Below are 23,645 nucleotides of genomic sequence, written 5' to 3' on the forward strand. Positions count from 1 at the left end.
AGGCTTTGCTAATGCCTACAAGAAAATATTGATTGAGAGTCTTTCTGCAGATTTTTTTAAAAATAAAAATGTTTTCCCTCTGTTTACAAAGCTCTTCAGTAGTAAAGTACTCATATTTGAGTCTTACAGACAATTATTGCTTATTTGTCCTACAGACACTGTCTAGAAAGTGGCAATGCACATTAGTAGCTTCCGATGCACACTAGAGCACTCCTTTTACACATATTTACAAATCACTAACAAGATTTCTAAGCACTTTTTATGTATATTTAAAGTATAATTAAAGTTCTGTAATAACCAATTCTAGATCTATTCTTAATTGCCTTGAATCACATTATTGGGGAAAGGGTGAAATATAAATGAATGATTGAATGAATGAATGAATGAATGAATGAATATGAATAATGAATATTATTAAAATGGAATCACAAACGCAGTGCAGTATGTTATCTAACTCCAAATCCCTTGCCTCCTCATGTGGAAATTACATTTTTTTTTCTGGTAGCAATTTAAGTAAAACTCTGTAAAGAAAAGTATACATTTATTTAGGCCTTTCATGGAAAGCATACACAATGAAGATGTAAAAAGAAATTATGTTTTCAATTCCGCAGGTAAACAGGGAACAAATGGCATGGGGGACTACAAAGCCTGCTTAATCAAGTTATATTGAAAGCCAGATCCCAAGAAGAGGAGCACAGATGCAGCATGCATGGAGAATGCAAAATGCACCTGGAGCCTGCATTCTTTCTTGCCATGTCTTCTAGAGCAGTGGATTCTAAGGATAGATGATATGAGACACCAGGATTTTTTTCCAATGTGCAAGGCACCAAAAGTATTTTTCCCAAGTGGAAATAACTCTACTTTGTTTCTTAGAAACCTGTAAGTGGTCTGCAGCCAAAAGGGGAGGGATCAGACTGCTCCCAGTCTACAAGTTTGGTAGCATTATTTGCTAGGTTGGCAAAACAGAGGTTACAGTCCACGTGCAACTTGTCAGGGTCCCAGTGCTTCCCCCCAGCATCCTCAATCATCCCATATTCCATATCTGCTGCTATAATGCTTGGCAATCATGCTGTTGTTTTTTCTATGCTGAACACTTGAGACTTTGGGGAAAAGATGTTTGAGTTTTTTTTTTCTCGTGTCAGGGCAGCCAGTCAATTATATTACATTTCTAACAGAACAAAGCAAACAAACAAACAAACAGAGAAAATACAAAATGTGTGAGTTTGGTAGTTGATTAAATGTCCTTTGACCAGTATCTGGCCACTTGGAGTGCTTCTGGTGTTGCTGCAAGAAGGTCCTCCATGGTGCATGTGGCTGGGCTCAGGTTGCATTGCAGCAGGTGGTCAGTGGTTTGCTCCTCTCTGCACTCGCATGTCGAGGATTCCATTTTGTAACCCCATTTCTGAAGGTTGTCTCTGCATCTTTTGGTGCCAGAGCGCAGTCTGTTCAGCACCTTCCAAGTTGCCCAGTCCTCTGTGTGCCCAGGGGGGAGTTTCTCATTTGGTATCAGCCATTGGTTGAGGTTCTGGGTTTGAGCCTGCCACTTTTGGACTCTTGCTTGCTGAGGTGTTCCAGTGAGTGTCTCTGTAGATCTTAGAAAGCTATGTCTGGATTTAAGTCATTGACGTGCTGGCTGATACCCAAACAGGGGATGAGCTGGAGATGCCTCTGCCTTGGTCCTTTCAGTATTGGCTGCCACTTCCCGGCGGATGTCAGGTGGTGCAATACCGGCTAGACAGTGTAATTCCTCCAGTGGTGTAGGGTGCAGACACCCTGTGATAATGCGGCATGTCTCATTAAAAGCCATATCCACTGTTTTAGTGTGGTGAGATGTGTTCCACATTAAGAGCCACATCCACTGTTTTAGTGTGGGGAGATGTTTGAGATGACTCTATGAAATTGAAACCACTTATTTGACATCTTCCATGTAGCCCGATGGATATCTTTGTTTCTCAGACCATAAATGATGGGATTCATGACTGGTGGCAAAACAACATACAAGAAAGCAGCCAACAAATCTATAGGAGTTGAGGACAAGGCCTGTGGTCTAAAGTATGAAAATACAGCAGTTGAAATAAATAAAGAGAAGACAGTCAAGTGTGGAGTGCAGGTGGAGAAAACTTTACGCCTGCCCTGGGATGATTGAATCTTGAATACTGCTGAGAAGATAAACCCATAAGATATCAGTATAAAGAAAAAACAAAAAGAGTCCACTGTTATTGCAATAGCAAAAGTAAGCCACTTATGCAGTGTTGTATCTGCGCATGAAATCTTCCATAATTGGGACATATCACAGAAAAATTGTTTAACATTTGATTTACAAAAATGTAACCTGAATGTGCTTATGGTTTGCAATACTGCATGGACCAAAGCACTAATCCAAGAGGCAGCTGCCATTTGGAGACACAAATTCAAATTCATAATTCTCATATATAGTAAAGGGAGGCAGATTGCCACGTAGCGGTCATATGCCATAACAGTAAGAAAGGACAGCTCAGCCCCTATAGATGTGATGCCTAGGAACACTTGGGAAGCACATCCAGAAAAGGAAATTCTTCTGTCATTTGTCAATGAGATAACCATAGATTTAGGAACAGTTATGGAGATGAAGCAAAGATCTACTAAAGATAAATTGGCCAGGAAGAAATACATGGGGCTATGAAGGTGATGATCATAAGCTATAGTTAGGATAATGAGTACATTCCCCATCGTAGCTGCCAAGTAAATGGACAAAAACACCACAAAATGTAAAATCTGTAGCTCTCTGGTATCTGAAAATCCCAAGAGAATGAATTCATTTACTGTAGATTGGTTTTCCATTTCTTCCCTGGGGGAATACTTCTCTGCAGAGAGAAAAAAAAAATAAAGATATGTAATGTAAAAAAGAGAGCAGGAACAAAAAGTTACCACAAATTGTTGAGCCCATATCAGTAAGAAAAACAGATATTTTAAAACCTTTCTGCTTTTTGAAGGTCTTTGGGCAGTACTTGTTACATTACCCTTCCCAGGTAAAATTACATTACCTATTTAAAAGTCAACAATGAACTATCTATCTATCTATCTATCTATCTATCTATCTCTCTATCTCTAGCCATCTAGCTATCTGGTAAACTGACTGGGATTTTTGTAGGCCAAAAAACCTGTGGACCCACAGGTTGAGGATCACTGCTCTAGAATTTGCTGAAAGCAATAGAGTACCCCTTTCTTAAATCAGCAGGAATCAGAAGCTTGGTTGGCAGCAATATGGATCAGCTGAGATTTGGGCTGCCCTCCATGGAGCTGAGGGACTCCTGGGCCATCTGGGCAATAGACCCATATTCTGCACAAACATCTTAGATCCAGGACTGCCAGAGGCATATACACTGAACCAACCTGCCTAGTATAGATGAACCCCCAGAAATATTATATACTATAGATCCTTGGAGGAAACAATACTGTTGCATATAAATCTTTTGTAGGTGTTTCTATTGGGAAGTCATCTTATTCATGTTCATCTCAGAAGAAGGAGGGCCAAGTTGATTAGCCTGATGAGAAGTTATTTATGCACTAAATGACCACTGAATATATCTATTTTTTGTTCCATTGCTTCAACTACACTTTATCAGTTTTAATAGTTGCTTTTATTCTAGTTGTCTATTTTGTGGTCTAAACAAAATTGAGAAATAAAACTACCCTAATAACCAGTTTATTAACAGAGCTTATATTTCTTTACATTTATGTTTTGCTCTGTTGGATATTGTTTTCACAGATAATGTTATGATTCTTTTGAGCAAAGCAGTGGATATTGCGGTCTTGAACTCTATATCCCAACCGCAATTCCTTCATGGATATCTGAATTTTAGTCCATCTTTTTTTAGTTCAATACCCAATTAGCTATTAATGTGATGTTATTAAGCTTATAACGCCCTTCATACACACAAAGAATGCCTGAATCCAAATAATACTGAATCTCCTGTGCCCATTCATTTGCATTTTATACTACCTGTATAACTATAGTACAAACCTTATTTTACAAGCACTTAAGAAAATGAAATATCCTGTATAGAATACTGCAAGATATTTGTTCATTTTCTTTCATGTATTGGCCTTAATGAGATATATGCGACTTTTGAATCATCTATTCAATGTATTATTAAATGCATGCATCTCTATATTCCCTTTGCTGTGAGAACCACTTAATCCTTTCCTAATATTCCTTGGGGAAAAATCCCCAGATTTTGCTAGTGTTGTCTGGTTATTTGTGTGGTGTAACTTTGCTCTCTCTATTATATAAGAACAAGGGTTCTTGATCATACTTTGGACAACAGAGATTACCCTTCCTTCTGTAAATGTTTTATGCTGCATTCACACTCAGAAATATGAATTTTAAATGGTTGAATATGAAACAGAAAGGTGCCAAGAATGCTAATATTAAATGCTTAGATGGATATCATAGAAATTTTATTTTTTGTAATGTCCATTACCTTATAATCCTTGAAAGTATTTCTGCATTTTAATGTAAAATAAATTATGACTCCTTTACTAAACAAATAAGGTTTTACGTATTGCTGAAGGCTTTCATGGCTGGAATCACTGGGTTGCTGTGAATTAACCGGGCTGTCAGCGAGGTTCCATAAGCATATAAAAATAATATAGACATTCCACAGATATATAAACCTCACTTATCTAGTTTCCAACAGACCTCGCAACCACTGAGGATGCCTGCCATAGATGTGGGTGAAACATTAGGAAATGAAATAAGTTAAATGCTGCTATATTAAAGTGCTTTTTAATGGATAGGTGATAAATTATGTCAGTTAATCTTCTTAAACCTCTTCCTCATTAATGAGAAATTAAACATTCAGTTATTAACCCCTGCCTCTTTCTTTTGTGAAGCTTTGTAGTACTGTACTACAGAAACATCAAACAGCCCAAAGCCACTCAAATATTAATCAAATGACTCACCCCTGCTCCTCTCGTTCAGATGAGCTCTCATTCAAGAAATAAGTTGAGTATGTAGAGAAAATACTTATATATTTATATTCCAGTGTTGGTGGAAGATTGAAGGACCACAGGACACCACAGAAACGGAATAACATTTCAAAAGGTCTTTGCATCATTCTCACTGTTCCCAAAGGTTTAATTTAAGTGAGAGAAAATGGAAGACCTAATGATGCAATATTCATTAGTTTGTTTTTATTTCCTGGGTGAGAAAAATGCTCATGCAGACATTGGAGACTAAAGTTTGTTGAGTAGAGTAAATGGACAGAAACACCACAAAATATAAAATCTGTAGTTCCCTAGTATTAGAAAATGCCAACAGAATGAAGTCATTCATGGTAGAACGGTTTTCCATTTCTTCCTTCAAAAGAATAGGTAAGCAACAACACAAAGGGTTTTTTCCCACATTGTTGATCTCACATCACTGTGGTTTCATGTATATTAGTGATTCCCAACCTACCTACCTACCTACCTACCTATCTATCTATAAAGGTTTTCAGATACAATAAAAGAGGGGGAACATTTAGTTTGTATAAAAAAGTAGAAAAATATAAAGATATGGCCAGTAGAAGAAAAAGGAGAGAGAGAGAGAGAGAGAGAGAGAACCCACACCCGAAACTTGGGGTTGGGGTTTGGGTAGGGGGTTTAGTTCGACTTCCAATCTTCTTTGCCTCGGATTTAATCTTCTTTAGTCATTAGATCACTCCTGAGTGTTTGGCAAGCTTCTTTACATAGTCTCTCCTTAGAGCATTTCTTATTAAAATTTATCTTATCTCTATCATCCATTTCAGGTTTTCTTGTATCATAAAATTCTTTATTGGTGTCCAGTCTGTCTTGGGTATTTTAATATTCTGCTTTATATTCATCCGTTGGGTTAGTTTGTCCATGTTCATAATGTATTGTCGAAGGCTTTCACGGCCGGAATCACTGGGTTGTTGTAGGTTTTTTTGGGCTATATGGCCATGGTCTAGAGGCATTCTCTCCTGACGTTTCGCCTGCATCTATGGCAAGCACCTCTGAGGATGCTTGCCATAGATGCAGGCAAAACGTCAGGAGAGAATGCCTCTAGACCATGGCCATATAGCCTGAAAAACCCTACAACAACCCATATTCATAATCTATAGGATTTTCATTAGCCAATGTTCTTGAGATGGATTTCTTTCCTTCTTCATAGTCTAGCATAGTTTATTCTGGCCGCCGTCATTAGATAATTAAAGAGTTTGTCCTTATTTTAAGTCCACTTCGAAATCTATTATTCCTAAGAGAAAATATTCTGGTTTAAATTCTAGCTTTATGTCTAAAATCTTTTCTATTTATTCGTGGATATTCTTCCAATATGATTTGGCAATTTTACAGGTCCGCCACATATGAAGAAGGAGACCGTTTGTTCTTCGTACTTCCAACATTTATCATTTGTTTTTGAGTAACATTTGGCCAATTTCTGAGGTGTGATGTACCACCTGTACATCATTTTTAATCAGTTTTCTTTTAAGTCAAATGCATATGTGTATTTGATTTTTTTTATTCCAGATTTTCTTCCAATCTTCTAATTGTATTGCATGTCCGATATATGTTGCCCACTTAACCATACAATCTTTAATTAGCTCTGTTTCTAATAGCTTCTTATATATTTTTTTTGTTATTGTCTTGTTTTCTGATATTAGTATCATGTCCCAAAAAGTTTCTTTATCCATAAATCCTATTTTTGTCTTTCATGTAATATTCTCTAATTTGTCTGTATTGGAACCAGGATATTCCTTCATCTACCATGCTTAGTTCTTCTTGTGTTTTCATTATGTACTCCTTATTCTGTTTTTTTCAAGATATCCTTATATATTAGCCATTTATCTTGTACTGTTTCTCTTCTTTGGTCTGCTTCTTGTGGAGATATCCAATTTGGTGTTTTGGTATAAAATCTTTCTCTGTATTTTTCCCAAATTTTTATAAGGGCTGATCTGATGAAGTGGTTTCCAAAAATTTTCTCTGTTTTTTTCTTTCTGTGCCATAGATAGGTGTGCCATCCCACTCTTAAGTCGAATCCTTCTAAATTTAATATTCTTCCAAGTGGAGATAGGTTTAGATATCTCCAATTTTCTAAGTCTTTTTAAATCTCTTTCCATTTAGCTTCATAATTATTTTTCAAAAGTTTTTGGGAGTCAGAATAATGCCAAGATATTTGACTTTTTTCATGATTTGAATTCCAGATTTTTCTTGAAGTTCAGTTTGATGCTTTTGTTGTATGTTTTTTGTTAAGATCTTTGTTTTTAATTTGTTTATTTTTAGGCCCGAAACTTTACCAAATTCTTCAATTGTTTCTAACCAGTTCTCTATATTTTCCCTTGGGTTTTCCACTATACAGACCATATCATCTGTAAATACTTTTATCTTATGGGTGTCTTTCCTTATTTTTGTTCCAGTTAATTTACTATTTTCTCTTATGTTGCTTAGTAGTATCTCCAGGGTCATAATAAAAAGCAATGGTGATAAGGGGCATCCTTGTCTTGTTCCTTTTTGTATTCTAATTTTCTTGTCTTCTTGTCCATTTATAGTTGTTGTGGCTTCTTGCTTTGTATAGATGGCTTGTATGGCATTAACAAAGTGGTATCCAGCATCCATTTCTTTTAGTAGAAATATTATGAAGTTCCAATTAACACTATTTTCAGCATCGATGAACATCAATGCCAGCTCTTTTTGGTTATTAGCTTCATAATATTCGAGTATATCAAGTACCATTCTGACATTGCCTTTAGTGTTTCTTTGAGGTAAGAAACCCATTTGATCTTCATTTATCCAATCTTTGAGATATAATTTTAGTCTTTCTGCCAGAATATTTATAAATATTTTATAATCCAGATTCAGTAGGGAAATAGGTCGATAGTTCTTTACATCTTCTGGATCTGTGTTCTCTTTATGGATCATTGTAATGTTGGCTTGTTTCCACATTACACCATGCAGCTGTACATAGGGACCAACAAACGCAGTGCCCAAACACGAATCAAGGAACATGAAAGGCACTGCAGACTACTTCAACCAGAGAAATCAGCCATAGCAGAGCACCTGCTGAACCAACCTGGACACAGCATATTATTTGAGATCACAGAAATGCTGGACCACTCTCACAACCACTATGTCAGACTACACAGAGAAGCCATTGAAATCCACAAGCATGTGGACAATTTCAACAGAAAGGAGGAAACCATGAAAATGAACAAAATCTGGCTACCAGTATTAAAAACTCTAAATTACAACAGCACAACAACACAGAGGAAACAAACAAGGACATCTAATGACCTCTCAACAAAAGATTGCCCTAGGCACTGCCAGGCCATCAAATGCTAATCAAGGTGGTCAGTTGAAACATTCACACCTAGCTCCAACAGACAAGAGTCCTTTGTCCCACCCTGTTCACTCCACAGATATATAAACCCCTTTTCCTTGTTCCAACAGACCTCACTACCTCTGAGGATGCTTGCCATCGATGCGGGTAAAACGTCAGGAGAAAATCCCTCTAGAACATGGCCATATAGCCCGAAAAAACCTACAACAACCCAAATTTACAATAATTTGTCGGATATTTTATTTAGGCTCTTCTTGTAAATTTCTGAATCTTAGTTGGAATTCTAATTCACGTTGTTCTAACATTTCTTGTCTTTTTTCAAGCTTTGAATCAGCTTCTTCTATTTTTGCAACTTTATTCTTAATTTTTTCTTGTTCTTTTTTCATCTTTTTGGAATCCTGTTTTAGTTCCTTTAGTTCATCTTTAAAAGTTGTCATCTCTTTTTTAGGATATCCACTTCCTCTTTTATATCCTTTCGAAGACCTGTTATTTGTTCATTGAATTGTTGTTAAAGTGTGTCTTGCTTTGCTGAAAGTTTTTGTATCTCTGCCAGTATATCTCTTATGTCTATGTCTCCTGGAATACAGCTTCTTCTAAAGAGGGGTGGTTTCTTCTCTTTCTCTTTCTCCATTTTGGTTTTTGGTGTTGTCATAATGCACAGACAATATATTTATATACCCTTTTTCAGTTAATCAATATCAATATCAATATCAATATCAATATCAATATCAATAAAAAGTTCAGTTAAATCAATTTCCTAATTTTTATCTTTATATTGAATTTATTTGGTATATTTGATATATACATTGTATTATTCCCAGTTCATTAATTAATAGAATATATCAGTTTCTGAATTGATCCAATATAAGGTAATGAAGTTGATTTTAATAAATTCAATAAATTTTAATAAGTTCAATAAATTCTTGGGGATTTTATACTGCTTGATTTTTACTTAATAACTTTATTAATATTCGTAAATATATATTATATATTTAATTCATTGAATGGATTTTCTTCAATTGATTATATCCACAGTACCTCTTATTTGTTTCTTATCTTTGTATATTGTCTGCTCTTTTTCCCTTCCCTTCCTTTTTGCAATCTTATTCTCTGGCTCTGAAGTTTTTCTTTCTGCCCTTCTCTTCAAATCAAATCAAATCAAATCATTTATTTCGGTCATTGACCAGCACAGGAAATAGTCACATTTTCATGCAAACTTGGTATGTTTGGTACATTGGTATGTTTGGTCCACGCTCTTGTTACATCCCGAATAGATTACTGCAACGCGCTCTACGTGGGGTTGCCTTTGAAGACTGTTCGGAAACTTCAACTAGTCCAACGGGCGGCGGCCAGACTACTCACCGGAGGGTCATACAGGGAGCATACCACCCCCCATGTTATGTCAGCTCCACTGGCTGCTGATTAAGTTCCGAGCACAATTCAAAGTGTTGGTTTTGACCTACAAAACCCTTTACGGCTCCGGCCCAGCGAACCTGTCCGAACGTATCTCCTTTTACGTCCCACCTCAGAATCTAAGATCTGCTGGGGGGCCCTGCTCTTGGCCCCACCTTTATCACAAGCAAGACTGTGGGGACGAGGGACAGGGCCTTCTCGGTGGTGGCCCCTTGCCTGTGGAATGCGCTCCCCAGAGAAATTAGGACATCAACATCCCTCCTCTCCTTCAGAAGGAAGTTAAAGACCTGGATGTGGGACCAAGCTTTCAGGTAAGCTGGCAGATGGACAAGGACAACCAATAATGACCAGAGTAGGAAAGGCAATGACAATGCAAAATGGTTTACGGACTTTGGATTTGGTGAACATTGACCACTAGATGTTTTATTGATGCTAGTATACTGTTGATTGTTTAATTAGTTATAACTGTGATAGTATATGGTAAATTGTGTATTGTATATTGTATTGTATTTTGTAACTGTCGGCATCGAATTGTGCCTTTTGTAAGCCGCCCTGAGTCCCCCCTAGGGGGTTGAGAAGGGCAGGGTAGAAGCACCCCAAATAAATAAATAAATAATTAAATAAATAAATAATAAATACATTAAAAATATAAATATAACTACTGAAGCACAATATGGGTGAGGGAGCAGAAGGGAAGGAGAAAGAGGGTAAAAACATACAATGCCCAGATCCATCACCAAATTGTAGATTCAGAGAAGAAGATTACTGGACACACAGTTAACTTTTGGGACTGATCATTCCCTGACGGATTTTGTATGCTGCTGAACAGGACTTTGCAACATTGTAGGTTGTAGCTGAATTAATATCTGCAAGTAGCATGGAGGTATAAAATTGTCCTGAATGGCCTGGGTGCTTGTATAACAGAGGTAAGATAAGCCTGGCACGGATATCCCTGTAGAACGGGCACTGGAGGAGCACATGTTCTATTGTTTCTACATGACCCGAGTCACAGGGGCAGAGTCTCTCTGGGAAAGGGATCTTCCGGTAGCGGCCTTCGAGTACAGCTGATGGGAGAGCGTGGCATTGAGCCAAGGTGAAAGCCCTTTGATGAATGGGAACCTCTAAGTTTGTTAAATATGTCATAGGGGAGGCAAGATATCTGCTGTCTTCATTGATAAGGAAGGTTGGAACCGAGGCCAGATCTAGTTGTCGCTCTGTGTCTGTGATACGTTGTTTAATAAGTGCTTCGGCTTGATTGTAATCCATAGCGAGTAGTAGATCTGGAGAAAATCCCAATGAGGAGATTTTTGATGCTACCGCCTGCTTCCATGTGGATTGGAAGTCATCCTTCATAGTTAGTGGGGCAAGACCAGAGGGTGCACGGGATAGTCTGAGTCAGTCTGCCCTTCTCTTAACGTTGGCTTCTTTTGCCCTTCTTGCATCTTTACATCACTTCCTTTTCCTCTCTGGGCGTTCTCTCTTCTTTCCCTCTTCCCATTTACAATCTCGCGATCTTTCCCAGTTAATGCCATTCCTTCTGTCTTGCAGTTTTACTCCCTTTGCCCTTTGCCCTTTGCTCGTCACTTTAGGAACTCCTCCTCTCTCCTGAGCTCCGCTAGGATGTTTATGAAGAAGGACCTCTTTAGACTAAACAAACTTCTCCTCAAGGTCAGCTTTGTCTTGCTTTCTTTACAGTAATGGCGTTCTTTCTTGTACTTTTAAATAATAACTTATGTTTGTCTCTTACTTTCCTCCCCCTCCACCCCACAAAGCAAACAATAAGGTTGAGAATTATTTTGCAACTAGCTTTTCTCTTTGTCTTATCTCCGCTTTGCTCTTAAGTTATTTATTCTTTCATGTGATATACAGCTGGCTCTTTTCCTTGACAAATTGATTTTTTCTTGGAAACTTACATTTCAGATGGTTCTTAACTCTCCTCTCCTCTTCTGTTCTTGTCTTTAAAATGTGGATTGGTCTGCTGTTGCCAAGTCTCGTCCGAGACTCGGATCGCCTTGCTGTGGTCCGCTGTACCCTGTGGGCTTCCTTCCGGGTCTTTGGACGCCACCCTTGAGTGGTAACATCTCTTAGACCATCGGGGTCTAGCCCTGTGGGTTTTGCTGTCTCCCCAGACTCGATCCGCTGGGGAGAGGGAGCTATGTGCTCTACCCAACCACTTTGCTCGGCTGGCACTTCGGGAGCCCTCAAAGTGTCTGACCAGCAGCCATGCCATTCACATGGGAAGTCCCAACTTTTTTTTGACCCAGGAACCACTTGAACAGGGACCACTTTGACCAGGAAACACTTGACCAGGGACCACTTGCCCAGGGGCCATTTTGACCAGGGACCACACTCTAACATTAGTATCAAAAGGGTTACAATAAATAAATAAAATAAAATAATTAAATAAAGAGGAAGGAGGCTAATGGACCAGATTTTCATCCTTGATGCCTACTGGTGGTCCATGGGCCACAGATTAAGAACCGCTGATGAATATTTTAAACAGAATGGGTACAAAACAGAACCCTGAAGAACCCCACAGGTCAACAGCCGGAGATTCAAACAAGAACACCTCAGCACCACCTTCTGTTTACATCCCTCTAGTAAGGATCAGTGCCTTCCAGTCCCATCCTAGTGAGACAAACTAGAAGGATACCATGGTCAATGGTATTGAAAGCTACCGAGAGGTCCAGGAAAACCAACAGGGGCACACATCCCCTGTGAAGCTCTCTGCATAGTTCATCCAACAAGGTAAACAAAGCTGTCTCTCTTCCATAACCAGGCCTGAAACCAGTTTGAAATAGATCTAGAAAATCTGTTTCATCCAGAAACCCCTGGATTTCAGAGGCCACAGCACACTCTAAAACCTTGCTCAAAAAGGATGGTTAGATACTGGCTAATAGTTATCCGTTATGGAGGAATTCAGAGATGGCTTTTTAAAGATAGGTCTCATAACTGCCTCCATTAGGTAAGCTGAAAATCTGCCTTGTTCCAAGAGGACATTAACCACCATCTTGACTCATTCTACTCATTCTCTGGCCTGTTTAATCAGCTAGGAAGGGCAAAGATCTAGAATACATGTGGTAGCTCTCACCTGTCTAAGGATCCTGTCCACATCCTCAGACTGCACAAATTGAAAGGTATCAATCAATAGTAGACAAGCAGGAGACACATTTCCATCCATTGGAACTGTATCAATAATAGCATCGAAGTCGGAACTGAACTGAGTGACTTTATCTGCAAAATGCCTTGCAAATTCTTCACAGTTAGCTGTTGAATAGTCAGTATTTTTCTCTTTGAGGACCAGTATGCAACAGCTTTCTTGACTACTCAAAACAGCTCTGCTGGACAGTTTGATGTAGATCCTAGGCCTGGGTAACAACGGAAAAATTTGTTTCTAAAATCGATTTGTATTTGGGGGTTTTTTTTGTTTCGATATTTAAAATAATTACAAAATTTTCCTTTTAAAAAGTTCAATATTTACGAAATTTCGTAAATGTGAAAAAAATTACAAAACATTACCGAATCGATTTCCGAAACAATAACTAATCGATTCGTTAATGGCGGACGCGACCACGAAATACGCTAAAAAACCTCCAAAAACTTCTGAAGCTTCCCTCTCCCTCTGTTGTTGACTGTTGGTGTGACATTATAATTTTTTTTCACTAATTAAACAAAAAACTTGCCCCAGACATGCGGAAATAATAACGAAGTGACCTCAGAACAATAACGAAACGAATACAATAACAAAATACGAAGCATTTGCAAAACGTGTTTAAAAATTCGTTTTTTTAAATTGCTCCAGAATGGTTTGTTATCGTTTTGTAATTGAAAAAATTAACGAATTATTAACGAATTATGAATTAACAAAACGAAACCGCCCAGCCCTAGTAGATGCACCAATTAACAATTTCTCTTCTGCCTCCATGCTATGAAATAGGCTTTCTAGTCAATGCTTGCTTTGAATTTTCCACCAATATCATTCTAGTCTGTCTCACTTGTGTCATCACCAACTCCATGGAAAACTGCCAACTCCTTGGAAAATGAAGGTTTGGCTTTACTCCATGAGAGGGGATGCTCAGGAGTGATGGTGTCCATCACCCTGGCCATTTCCCTATTCCAGAGGTCAGTTTCAACTAAATTCCCTGCCAAAGTGACAGGAAAATCCCCAAGAGTTACTAGAAATCCATCCAGATCCATAAGACTCCTGGGGCAGACGGTTAATTGGTCCCCCACTCCTGTGGAGTTTTGAATTCCAGTGAATTTAAATGTGACCAGATAGCGATCTATCCATGACAACAGAACTGTGGCAGCTTCCTCCACACTACTACCAGCATCATTCCATCCTGCACAGAAAACTGGGTCCAAAGTGTAAGTAGGACCAGACACCACTTATGACAGACCTATGGTTGTCATGGAGGCTATGAAATCCTGAGCCACTCTCGACAGGGCAGTCTCAGTTTGGATGTTGAAGTCTCCTAGCACTAGTAGCTTCTGAGACTTCAATGTCAACCACAGGACCACCCCAACTAGCTCAGGAAGGGAGACTGTTGAGCAGCTAGGTGGGCAGGACACCAACAAAATACCTATTCTGTCTTGGCTTCCCAGCTTTAGGTAAATACACTCAAATACTGTTTAGGGTGGGATGAGGAAGCTGGTTAGGTGTGTGGAATCATGATAGACCACTGCAAGTTCACCTCCTCCCACACCAGGTTAGCCCTGCTGCTGTGCAGAAAAACTTGGCAGGCAGAGTGGGGAGAGATTATCTCTCCATTCCCCTTCCACGTCTCATCCACCCATGTCAGACCAGGTCAACATGCTCAACCAGAATCAAGTCCTGGGTGGCATTTACTGACCTGGCATTCAACAGTAGCATTTTCAATGCAGGGAGACAGTCAACCAGGTTCTCCAGGCTTTTCTAGGAGACAGTTTGGGAGTAATATGCATTCTATTTTGCTTCCCATTTTTTTTGTTACTGAGACCATCTCCTTCTACCGCATCTCCCTCTACCTGGTATGACTCCAAGAGCTGCACCTAGAGTGGAATTTGAGCCGTTAGTACCGATAGCAAATGACTCATATTAGCTGTATCTGGTAAAATGATGAAATATGTCAAACCAGGAAGCCTGCATGGTATACCGGTATAAGTGTTCTACAGCCCAGAAAATTCACTGGTATGAGTGTTGGACTAGGGCAATGGGAGACCTAAATTTGAATCCCTTCTTGGCCATGATAACTCACTGGGAAAGTCACAGACAAGAAGGCAGGATATTTACTTACTTACTTACTTACTTACTTACTTACTATACTTATACCCCACCTGTCTCATACCCAAAGGGGGATTCAGGGCAGCTTACACACTATGGCAATAACTGAATTAATTCTGTCAATAAATAATTTTTAATATGTCTTATGAAGAAAACTTCATGATAGGTTCTAGAGTCACTATATCACACTGGATTCTTTTTCTTTTTAGAAGCTGTAGTCTCTTATTTTTCTTCTATTGTTATCTTCTACAAAGGCAAATGATAAATAAAATATGGTGTATCATTCTAAAATTTTCAATTTTTAAAGAAAAGCAAAGGTTTTGATCCCTTTATAGTTGATATTGGTGAATCTGAAACTAACATGTGGAAATGCTTAAAACTTTTAAAAAACTGCATCATTTAAACACTAAATAGTATAAACACTTCAATGATCTAATTATGGCTGAAGATACACAGACTAAAAGAAAACATTTCTTCCCAGAAGAGATCTTCTGAATTGGGTTGGACTCTTGAGGCCATGGTTGAAGGAACATACAAAACCTACCTTGGCTTCCAGTGATTGGCTGGTGAGGGAAGATAAGGAAACTAATATAAAATGCCAATTGTTGCTGCCAGATTGACAATAATAAAACACAATGGAGAAGATGCATCAGAATTTACAGTCAACCCAGCTGAAAAAAATGTGAGTTATTAATCAGTATATGTTTCTTGAATATTGATCAAATACTTTCCCATTTTTCTTGCAATTGCAGTTAAAAGCGGTTGTAATCTAAATTGTCTAGATTAGATAAATGGAGTATAACCAAAGAGTATCAGAACAATCACCTCCTTCTCAGATCTTTTAATCTATTGCATTATGCTGGGTTATTTCACTACAATTGTAAGCAAATATGGTAGTAGTGAATGTCACCCATTTAAAAGACAGTCTGACATAAACTTTTTTAAAGGGCTCACTGTAGCTTTCATTTCATTTTTAGTCAATCTGAGTAAATCTAACTGCATGATTGACATTGCCTTTCTCAGGCTCCTTCCACACTGCCCCTATATCCCAGGATCAGATTCCAGGCACCTTCCATACAGCTGTATTAAATTCACATTGAACTGGTTTATATAGCAGTATGGATTCAATTCAAAGATAACCCCATTCAAAGCAGATATTGTGAGTTATCTGCCTTGATATTCTGGGTTATACGGCTGTTTGAAAAGCCCCCCAGAATATCTGTTTATTCCAGATTATCTGTCAGTGGAGACTCATATAATCCAGTTTAAAGTAGATAACCGTGGATCAGATCCTGGGATATAGGATGCAGTGCAGAAAGGGCCTCAGAAAGGGTTGTGGTAATTCAAAATCCCCAGTCGTGTTGCTGGCTCTTTTTAATACACTACACAGAAAGCAGCAGAAGCAGACACACAATGTGACTTTCTAGGACATTTTCACCTGCACAGGGCTAAATAATGTCCTCAAATCCCAGTGACCACAAATAGTATTGTTTAAACAAAAGCAGTATTGGATGTTAAAAATAGAGAACAATGAGTTTTTGTACCCCACCCAACACAACATATCAACCCCCCCCCCCCCGAAGATCTTATGCTTTTTGTGTCTATTGAGGGATTTACTATACAGCAGAGAAGCAGGGGGGAAATGTTATTATCTGCAAGTTGGTAAAATGAGATTTAAATTTGAGTAAATGCAACTAACCTCTCACTCCTTTAGGAAAGGTGATTTGTGGGTGGCTAAGATTGCAGATTTATTGGGGATGTTTCTATGTATTGAGAATATGTCTTAGGGCCCTTCCACACAGCCCTATATCCCAGAATATCAAGGAAGAAAATCTCACAATATATGGTGTGACTGGAATATATGGCAGTGTAGACTTGGATAACCTAGTTCAAAGCAGATGGGATTTTCTGCCTTGATTTTCTGGGATATAAGGCTGTGTGGAAGGTCCTGAGTCCACACTCAGAAAATGTGGGATTTTTGCACAGAACAAATAGCATGTTGTATGTGTGCTTAAAATGTGAACTATATAAGTAAATTAAGTACAGTAGTAATGTACAGGTGGTCTTTTCATCCCTCCTCCCTGTTGTAAGACACGGACCCACAAGAGCCAGAAAAATAGTACAGGTCAATGACTGGCTTAGAAAATGGTGTCAGGAGGAACGCTTTGGCTTCCTCGACCATGGCCTGCTATTCCAGGAGGATGGCCTACTGGCAAGGGATGGGGTGCATCTCACACAAGTAGGAAAACACCTTTTTGCTCACAGACTCGCAAACCTCATTAGACGCACTTTAAACTAGGTCCACCGGGGGAGGGGGACAACAGCCTTGCGAACACTACTTTACCCATAATGTCTGGGAATCGCCAGAAGGCCAAACGGAGGGCTGCACAAACACAACAAGGACCAAGTACCAAAAGCACAATAATCCCAGTTAAACAGCTCAAGGGAAGATCCCAGGGGCTCACATGTCTTTACACTAATGCACAGAGCATGGGAAATAAACAAGACGAACTCCAACTTCTAGCACAACACCACAAATATGATATCATAGCCATCACTGAAACCTGGTGGGATGACTCCTATCGCTGGAATGTAGATATCGAGGGGTATAACCTCTTTCACAGAAACCGAACAAAGGGGAGAGGAGGCGGAGTAGCCTTATATGTCAAAAACTCCTATGCTGCAGAAGAAATTCAAGACAGCAATCTGGGAAACCAGCTTGAAATCATCTGGATAGGAATCAAGGGAACTGGGACTCAAAAAGATGTGGTTGTAGGCATCTACTACAGACCCCCAAGCCAGGAGGAAGATCTTGATGAAGTCTTCTGCCAACAGTTGACCAAACAGGCACAGAAAAGAGATGTAGTAGTCATGGGCGATTTCAACTATCCCGATATTTGCTGGAAAACAAACTCGGCCAAGAGTACAAGGTCCAACAAATTCCTCGCTTGCCTTGCAGACAATTTCATGGTCCAGAAGGTAGAAGAGGCAACAAGGGGGTTGGCTACCCTTGATCTCATCCTAACAAATGCGGAGGACCTGATCGATGCGGTCGAAGTGGTAGGATCCTTAGGGGCAAGTGACCATGTGCTCCTGCAATTTGAGGTACAAAGGAAGGCCGAAACTAAGACAAGTCAAACCCGCATTTTGGACTTTAGGAGAGCTGATTTCCAAAAAATGAAGGAAACGCTGAGCAGCATTCCGTGGACACAGATACTAAAAGACAAGGGAGCTACGGATGGATGGGAATTTCTCAAGAGTGAAATACTCAAGGCGCAACTGCAAACCGTGCCAACAAAGAGAAAAAATAGGACAAGTGCAAAGAAGCCAGAATGGATGTCCAAAGAACTTCTAACTGTGCTAAGACACAAAAGAGACATGCACAAGAAGTGGAAAAAGGGAGAAATCACCAAAGATGAATTCAAACAAATAGCCAACACGTGTAGGGAAAAGGTCCGCAAAGCTAAAGCAAAAAACGAGCTCAGACTTGCCAGGGACATTAAAAACAATAAAAAGGGCTTCCATTCTTATGTCAGTAGAAAAAGGAAAAACAAGGAGGCGATAGGACCTCTTCGAGGAGAAGATGGGGCAATGCTAACAGGGGATAGGGAAAAGGCAGAACTACTTAATGCCTTCTTTGCCTCGGTCTTCTCACAAAAAGAGAGTCTTCAACCTCAGCAAGATGGAGTGGATGAGGGATTGGAGGACATCCAACCCCAAATTGGGAAAGAAGTCGTCCAGGAATACCTGGCCGCTCTTAATGAGTTCAAGTCCCCAGGGCCAGATCAACTACACCCCAGAGTATTGAAGGAACTAGCGGAAGTCATTTCGGAACCATTGGCAACCATCTTTGAGAGTTCTTGGAGAACGGGAGAAGTTCCAGCAGATTGGAGGAGGGCCAATGTGGTCCCAATCTTCAAGAAGGGAAAAAAGGACGACCCAAACAACTACCGTCCGGTCAGCCTCACGTCGATACCGGGCAAGATTCTGGAAAAGATTGTTAAGGAAGTGGTCTGCAAACACTTAGAAACAAATGCGGTCATCGCTAATAGTCAACATGGATTTATCAAAAACAAGTCATGCCAGACTAATCTGATCTCTTTCTTCGATAGAGCTACAAGCTGGGTAGATGCGGGGAATGCCGTGGATGTAGCGTACCTGGATTTCAGTAAGGCCTTCGACAAGGTCCCCCATGACCTTCTGGCAAGGAAACTAGTCCAATGTGGGCTAGGCAAAACTACGGTGAGGTGGATCTGTAATTGGTTAAGTGGACGAACACAGAGAGTGCTCACTAATGCTTCCTCTTCATCTTGGAAAGAAGTGACGAGCGGAGTGCCGCAGGGTTCCGTCCTGGGCCCGGTCCTGTTCAACATCTTTATTAATGACTTAGATGAAGGGCTAGAAGGCATGATCATCAAGTTTGCAGACGACACCAAATTGGGAGGGATAGCCAATAGTCCAGAGGACAGGAGCAGAATTCAAAACGATCTTGACAGATTAGAGAGATGGACCAAAACTAACAAAATGAAGTTCAACAGTGACAAATGCAAGATACTCCACTTTGGCAGAAAAAATGAAATGCAAAGATACAGAATGGGGGACGCCTGGCTCGAGAGCACTACGTGTGAAAAAGATCTTGGAATCCTCGTGGACAACAAGTTAAACATGAGCCAACAATGTGATGTGGCAGCAAAAAAAGCCAATGGGATTTTGGCCTGCATCAATAGGAGCATAGTGTCTAGATCTAAGGAAGTAATGCTACCCCTCTATTCTGCTTTGGTTAGACCACATCTGGAATATTGTGTCCAATTCTGGGCACCACAATTCAAGACAGATATTGACAAGCTGGAATGTGTCCAGAGGAGGGCGACTAAAATGATCAAGGGTCTGGAGAACAAGCCCTATGAGGAGCGGCTTAGGGAACTGGGCATGTTTAGCCTGAAGAAGAGAAGGCTGAGAGGAGATATGATAGCCATGTATAAATATGTGAGAGGAAGCCACAGGGAGGAGGGAGCAAGCTTGTTTTCTGCTTCCTTGGAGACTAGGACACGGAACAATGGCTTCAAACTACAAGAAAGGAGATTCCATCTGAACATTAGGAAGAACTTCCTGACTGTGAGAGCCGTTCAGCAGTGGAACTCTCTGCCCCGGAGTGTGGTGGAGGCTCCTTCTTTGGAAGCTTTTAAGCAAAGGCTGGATGGCCATTTGTCAGGGGTGATTTGAATGCAATATTCCTGCTTCTTGGCAGGGGGTTGGACTGGATGGCCCATGAGGTCTCTTCCAACTCTTTGATTCTATGATTCTATGATTCTAAGTGAGCATTCATTTGAAGCCAAATATTCAGAATTTTCAAAGTTGAAAATTCCAGTTCTTAGTCCTCTAAATCCAAGATAAGGGCTTGGAGCATGAAAAGCTTTTAAGACTTGTTGCTCAAAACTTCACTAAGCTGCACTGAGGTGAAAAGAAAACTTAAATGTACATAGTTAGCAGAAAACAGCACAAATTATGGGTTGTTTTTGTACAATAGCAAACCTTTCTTTTTTATAATATTTTTTATTGAATGCTTTTCTATAGCTACAATCATAAAATGAGGGGTAGGGTTGGGTAAAGAAAGGAGAGAAGTGAGTTAGGAAAGTTAAGGGGAAGGGAAAAGATCCTAAGGAAAGGGAGAGGGTATAAGTTATCTACCGGGCAATGGGGGAAGTGGGTAAGGATCGGGAAGGTTGAGGATAGGGATAGTGAGGGGGGTTGGAAATTGGGGGGAGGTAGATTTTGACTTCCCAGTCTACTTCTTCAAGGGTTCTATTTTAATTTCCTTGTCAACATGTTTTCTATTTTCTGGCTTCTCTCTCTGTTTTTATTTTGTCTGGTTGGACTTTCCTTCTTAAACAATCAAATATTCATCAAATAGTTTCCTATGGGTCTCCTTAATCAGTCTTCTGTTTGTTTATTTTAGATAAAAGGTCAGTTTATCCATGTCTCTTATTTCTTTACCTCATTCAACCATGCTTTTGTTGCCAAAGTGCTTTGTTTCCATTTCTTCACATGTATTATTCTGGCATCAGTGGTTAAATACATTAATAGGATATCTTTATTTTGATCTAATTCAATATCTTCATCTGTTAGTCCAAGCAAAAATATTCTGTCTTCATTTGAATCTTTAATTTAAGTATTTTTTTGACATGCTTCCTATATCATCTTCCAATAGGTTTTTACTTTTCGGCATCACTACCATGCATGGTAAAAGGTCCCCACTTGTGTTTCACATTTCCAACATTTGTTGTTTGCATTCTTATACATTAATCCAATTTTTGTGGTGTCATGTGCCACCTATAGAACATCTTAAACCAATTTTCTTTCAAGTTTGTGGCATATGCATATTTAATTTTTTTTGGTCCATATTTGTTCCCATTCTTTCATTAATATTGATCTTCCTATGTTGGTTGCCCATTTAACCATGCATTACTTCACTAATTCAGTCTCTATCGCCCATTCAATTAATTTTTCATAGATAAATGTTATATTTTTCCTGTTTTTTTGTATTATTTGGTCCCAGAAATAATCCTGCCCCATAAAGCCACAATCTTTGTCTTTATTGAAAAACCTTTCATTTACTCGATCCCTATTTTGAATCAGGATCTAGTTCCTTTAGATGTTGGAACATCTGTGTTTTAAAGAAAATGCTATAAGGCTGCTTGGCAACATTAGAAATCAGATAAAGCAATCAGACAAAAATCATGCTTACTATCTAACACTGAGATAGAACAAATGTGAAAGTCCCTAATTAAAGGCACAAAAATGTATTGCAAAGGATGCAGTGTAGGTGGTTAGTACCAATAGCAAATAACTCATTCTACCAGTCCCCCTCTGGCCTGTTTGATCAAGGGCAAAGATTTAGAATACATGTGGTAGCACCTTTTAAGATCTATCCACATCCTCAGGCTGTACAAATTGAAAGGTATCCATCAACACTGGACTAGCAGGAGCCACAGCTCCATCCATTGGAACTGTATAAATAACAGCATCCAAATCAGAACGGATGTAAAGTGCCTTGCAAATTCTTCACAGCAGGCTGTTGAATGATCAGTATTTTTCTCTCTGAGGACTAGTATGTAATAGCTTTCTGACCACTCAAAACAGCTCTGTTGGGCAGTTTGTTGTAGGTGTAAGAATAATGTTATAAGGCTGGTTGGATACATTGGAACCCAGAGAAGGCATTTAGACAAAATCATGCTTGGTATCTAGCAGTGAAATGGAACAAATGTATAAGTCCCTAATGAAAGGCACAATAATTTATTGCAAAGGATTTGGTGCTGCTGGATAGTACCTATAGCAAATATATCATTTGAATGATAACTTTGGATTTGAAATTCTGATGTAGAATTGTGTTTTATGATTGAAATCTCTACCAGATGAATTAACTCTCTCATATTTTTCTGTTTTCTTTTCTTCTAAAGATGAGCTGAGTGGAAATGGATAATCAGTCTTCTGTCCTGAATTTCTACTCCTTGGATTCTCAGAAATCTGGGAACGAAAGATTATGCATTTCACCCTGTTCCTGATTTTGTACCTTGCAACTGTAGCAGGGAATGCTGTCATCATCTCTGCAGTAGCATTGGACTATCATTTGCATACCCCCTTGTACTTCTTTCTGATGAACCTGGCAATTCAGGACCTAGGGGCTGTTTCAGTTACTATCCCCAAATATATTATTAGTGCTTTTATAAATGATAGACATATTTCTTATGTGGGATGTGTGGTTCAAGTCTTTTTCTTTATCTTCTTTATAGGCTGTGATATTGCTCTACTTACAGTCATGGCATATGACCGCTATGTTGCTATTTGCAATCCATTACAGTATGAAAGGATCATGAACAGAAGAACCTGCACACAAATTGTAGTTAGTGCATGGTTTGCCGCCCTTCTCAATGCCATATTACACACTGGTGCGACTTTTGCAACCCCTTTCTGTTCAAATGTTGTCAATCAGTTCTTCTGTGAAATCCCACAATTACTTAAGCTTGCCTGCTCTGACTTATATCAAATTGAAATAGGAGCTATTGCATTTAGTTTTGCGACTTGGCTTAGCTGTTTCATCTTTATTATTGTAACATATGTGTACATTTTCACTGCTGTTCTGAAGATTCCTTCTGTTCAGGGAAGGCAAAGAGCGTTCTCAACATGCATACCCCACCTCATTGTTGTCTCTGTGTTTTCATTGACCTCTGGCCTTGCCTACCTGAGGCCCACTTCTAGCACACCATCAACTCTGGATCTGCTATTTACCATAATGTATTGTATTCTGCCACCTATGCTGAATCCTTTAATCTACAGCATTAGAAATACAAACATCAGGGTTTCTCTGTCAAGACTTTTAGGCTCGAGGTCATCAGTCAAGTAAACTTTCACTATTTGTCTTTTATATGTTGATATTTTATGTTCCTGTTTGTCTATTTTTATTTATGTAATAGCTTGGGTACCAGGTGATGCTTGGGTTATTTAAAAAAGGAATTGCTTATCTTTTTTTTATGTTATTAATGGACCCATTAGAAATTGGTCCATATCCATAACTGATGGGGTTAGCAGTAGTCTTTGAGTGTGGGTGAAGTTACTGCAAATCATTCAAGGTTTATCCTCACCCAAACCTCACCA

General features: G+C 39.3%; 2 protein-coding genes across 2 annotated transcripts; one reads left to right on the forward strand and one right to left on the reverse strand.

The window, feature by feature from the left end:
• Nucleotides 1–1,863: 1,863 nt before the first annotated feature.
• Nucleotides 1,864–4,117, reverse strand: LOC137097424 (olfactory receptor 14A16-like). Its single transcript, XM_067470521.1, has 2 exons — nucleotides 4,107–4,117; nucleotides 1,864–2,827 (listed from the first exon to the last, which is right to left on the reverse strand). Exons 1-2 carry the CDS (start codon nucleotides 4,115–4,117, stop codon nucleotides 1,864–1,866), a joined length of 975 nt encoding a protein of 324 aa, XP_067326622.1.
• An 18,348-nt stretch (nucleotides 4,118–22,465) lies between these two features.
• Nucleotides 22,466–23,394, forward strand: LOC132779548 (olfactory receptor 14L1-like). The gene is given in 2 exon segments (XM_060783234.2): nucleotides 22,466–22,484; nucleotides 22,487–23,394. Coding segments are annotated over 2 exon segments (927 nt in total).
• Nucleotides 23,395–23,645: the final 251 nt, after the last annotated feature.

Source organism: Anolis sagrei, chromosome 6 (assembly GCF_037176765.1).
Source record: "Anolis sagrei isolate rAnoSag1 chromosome 6, rAnoSag1.mat, whole genome shotgun sequence".
NCBI classification, from domain to species: domain Eukaryota; kingdom Metazoa; phylum Chordata; class Lepidosauria; order Squamata; family Dactyloidae; genus Anolis; species Anolis sagrei.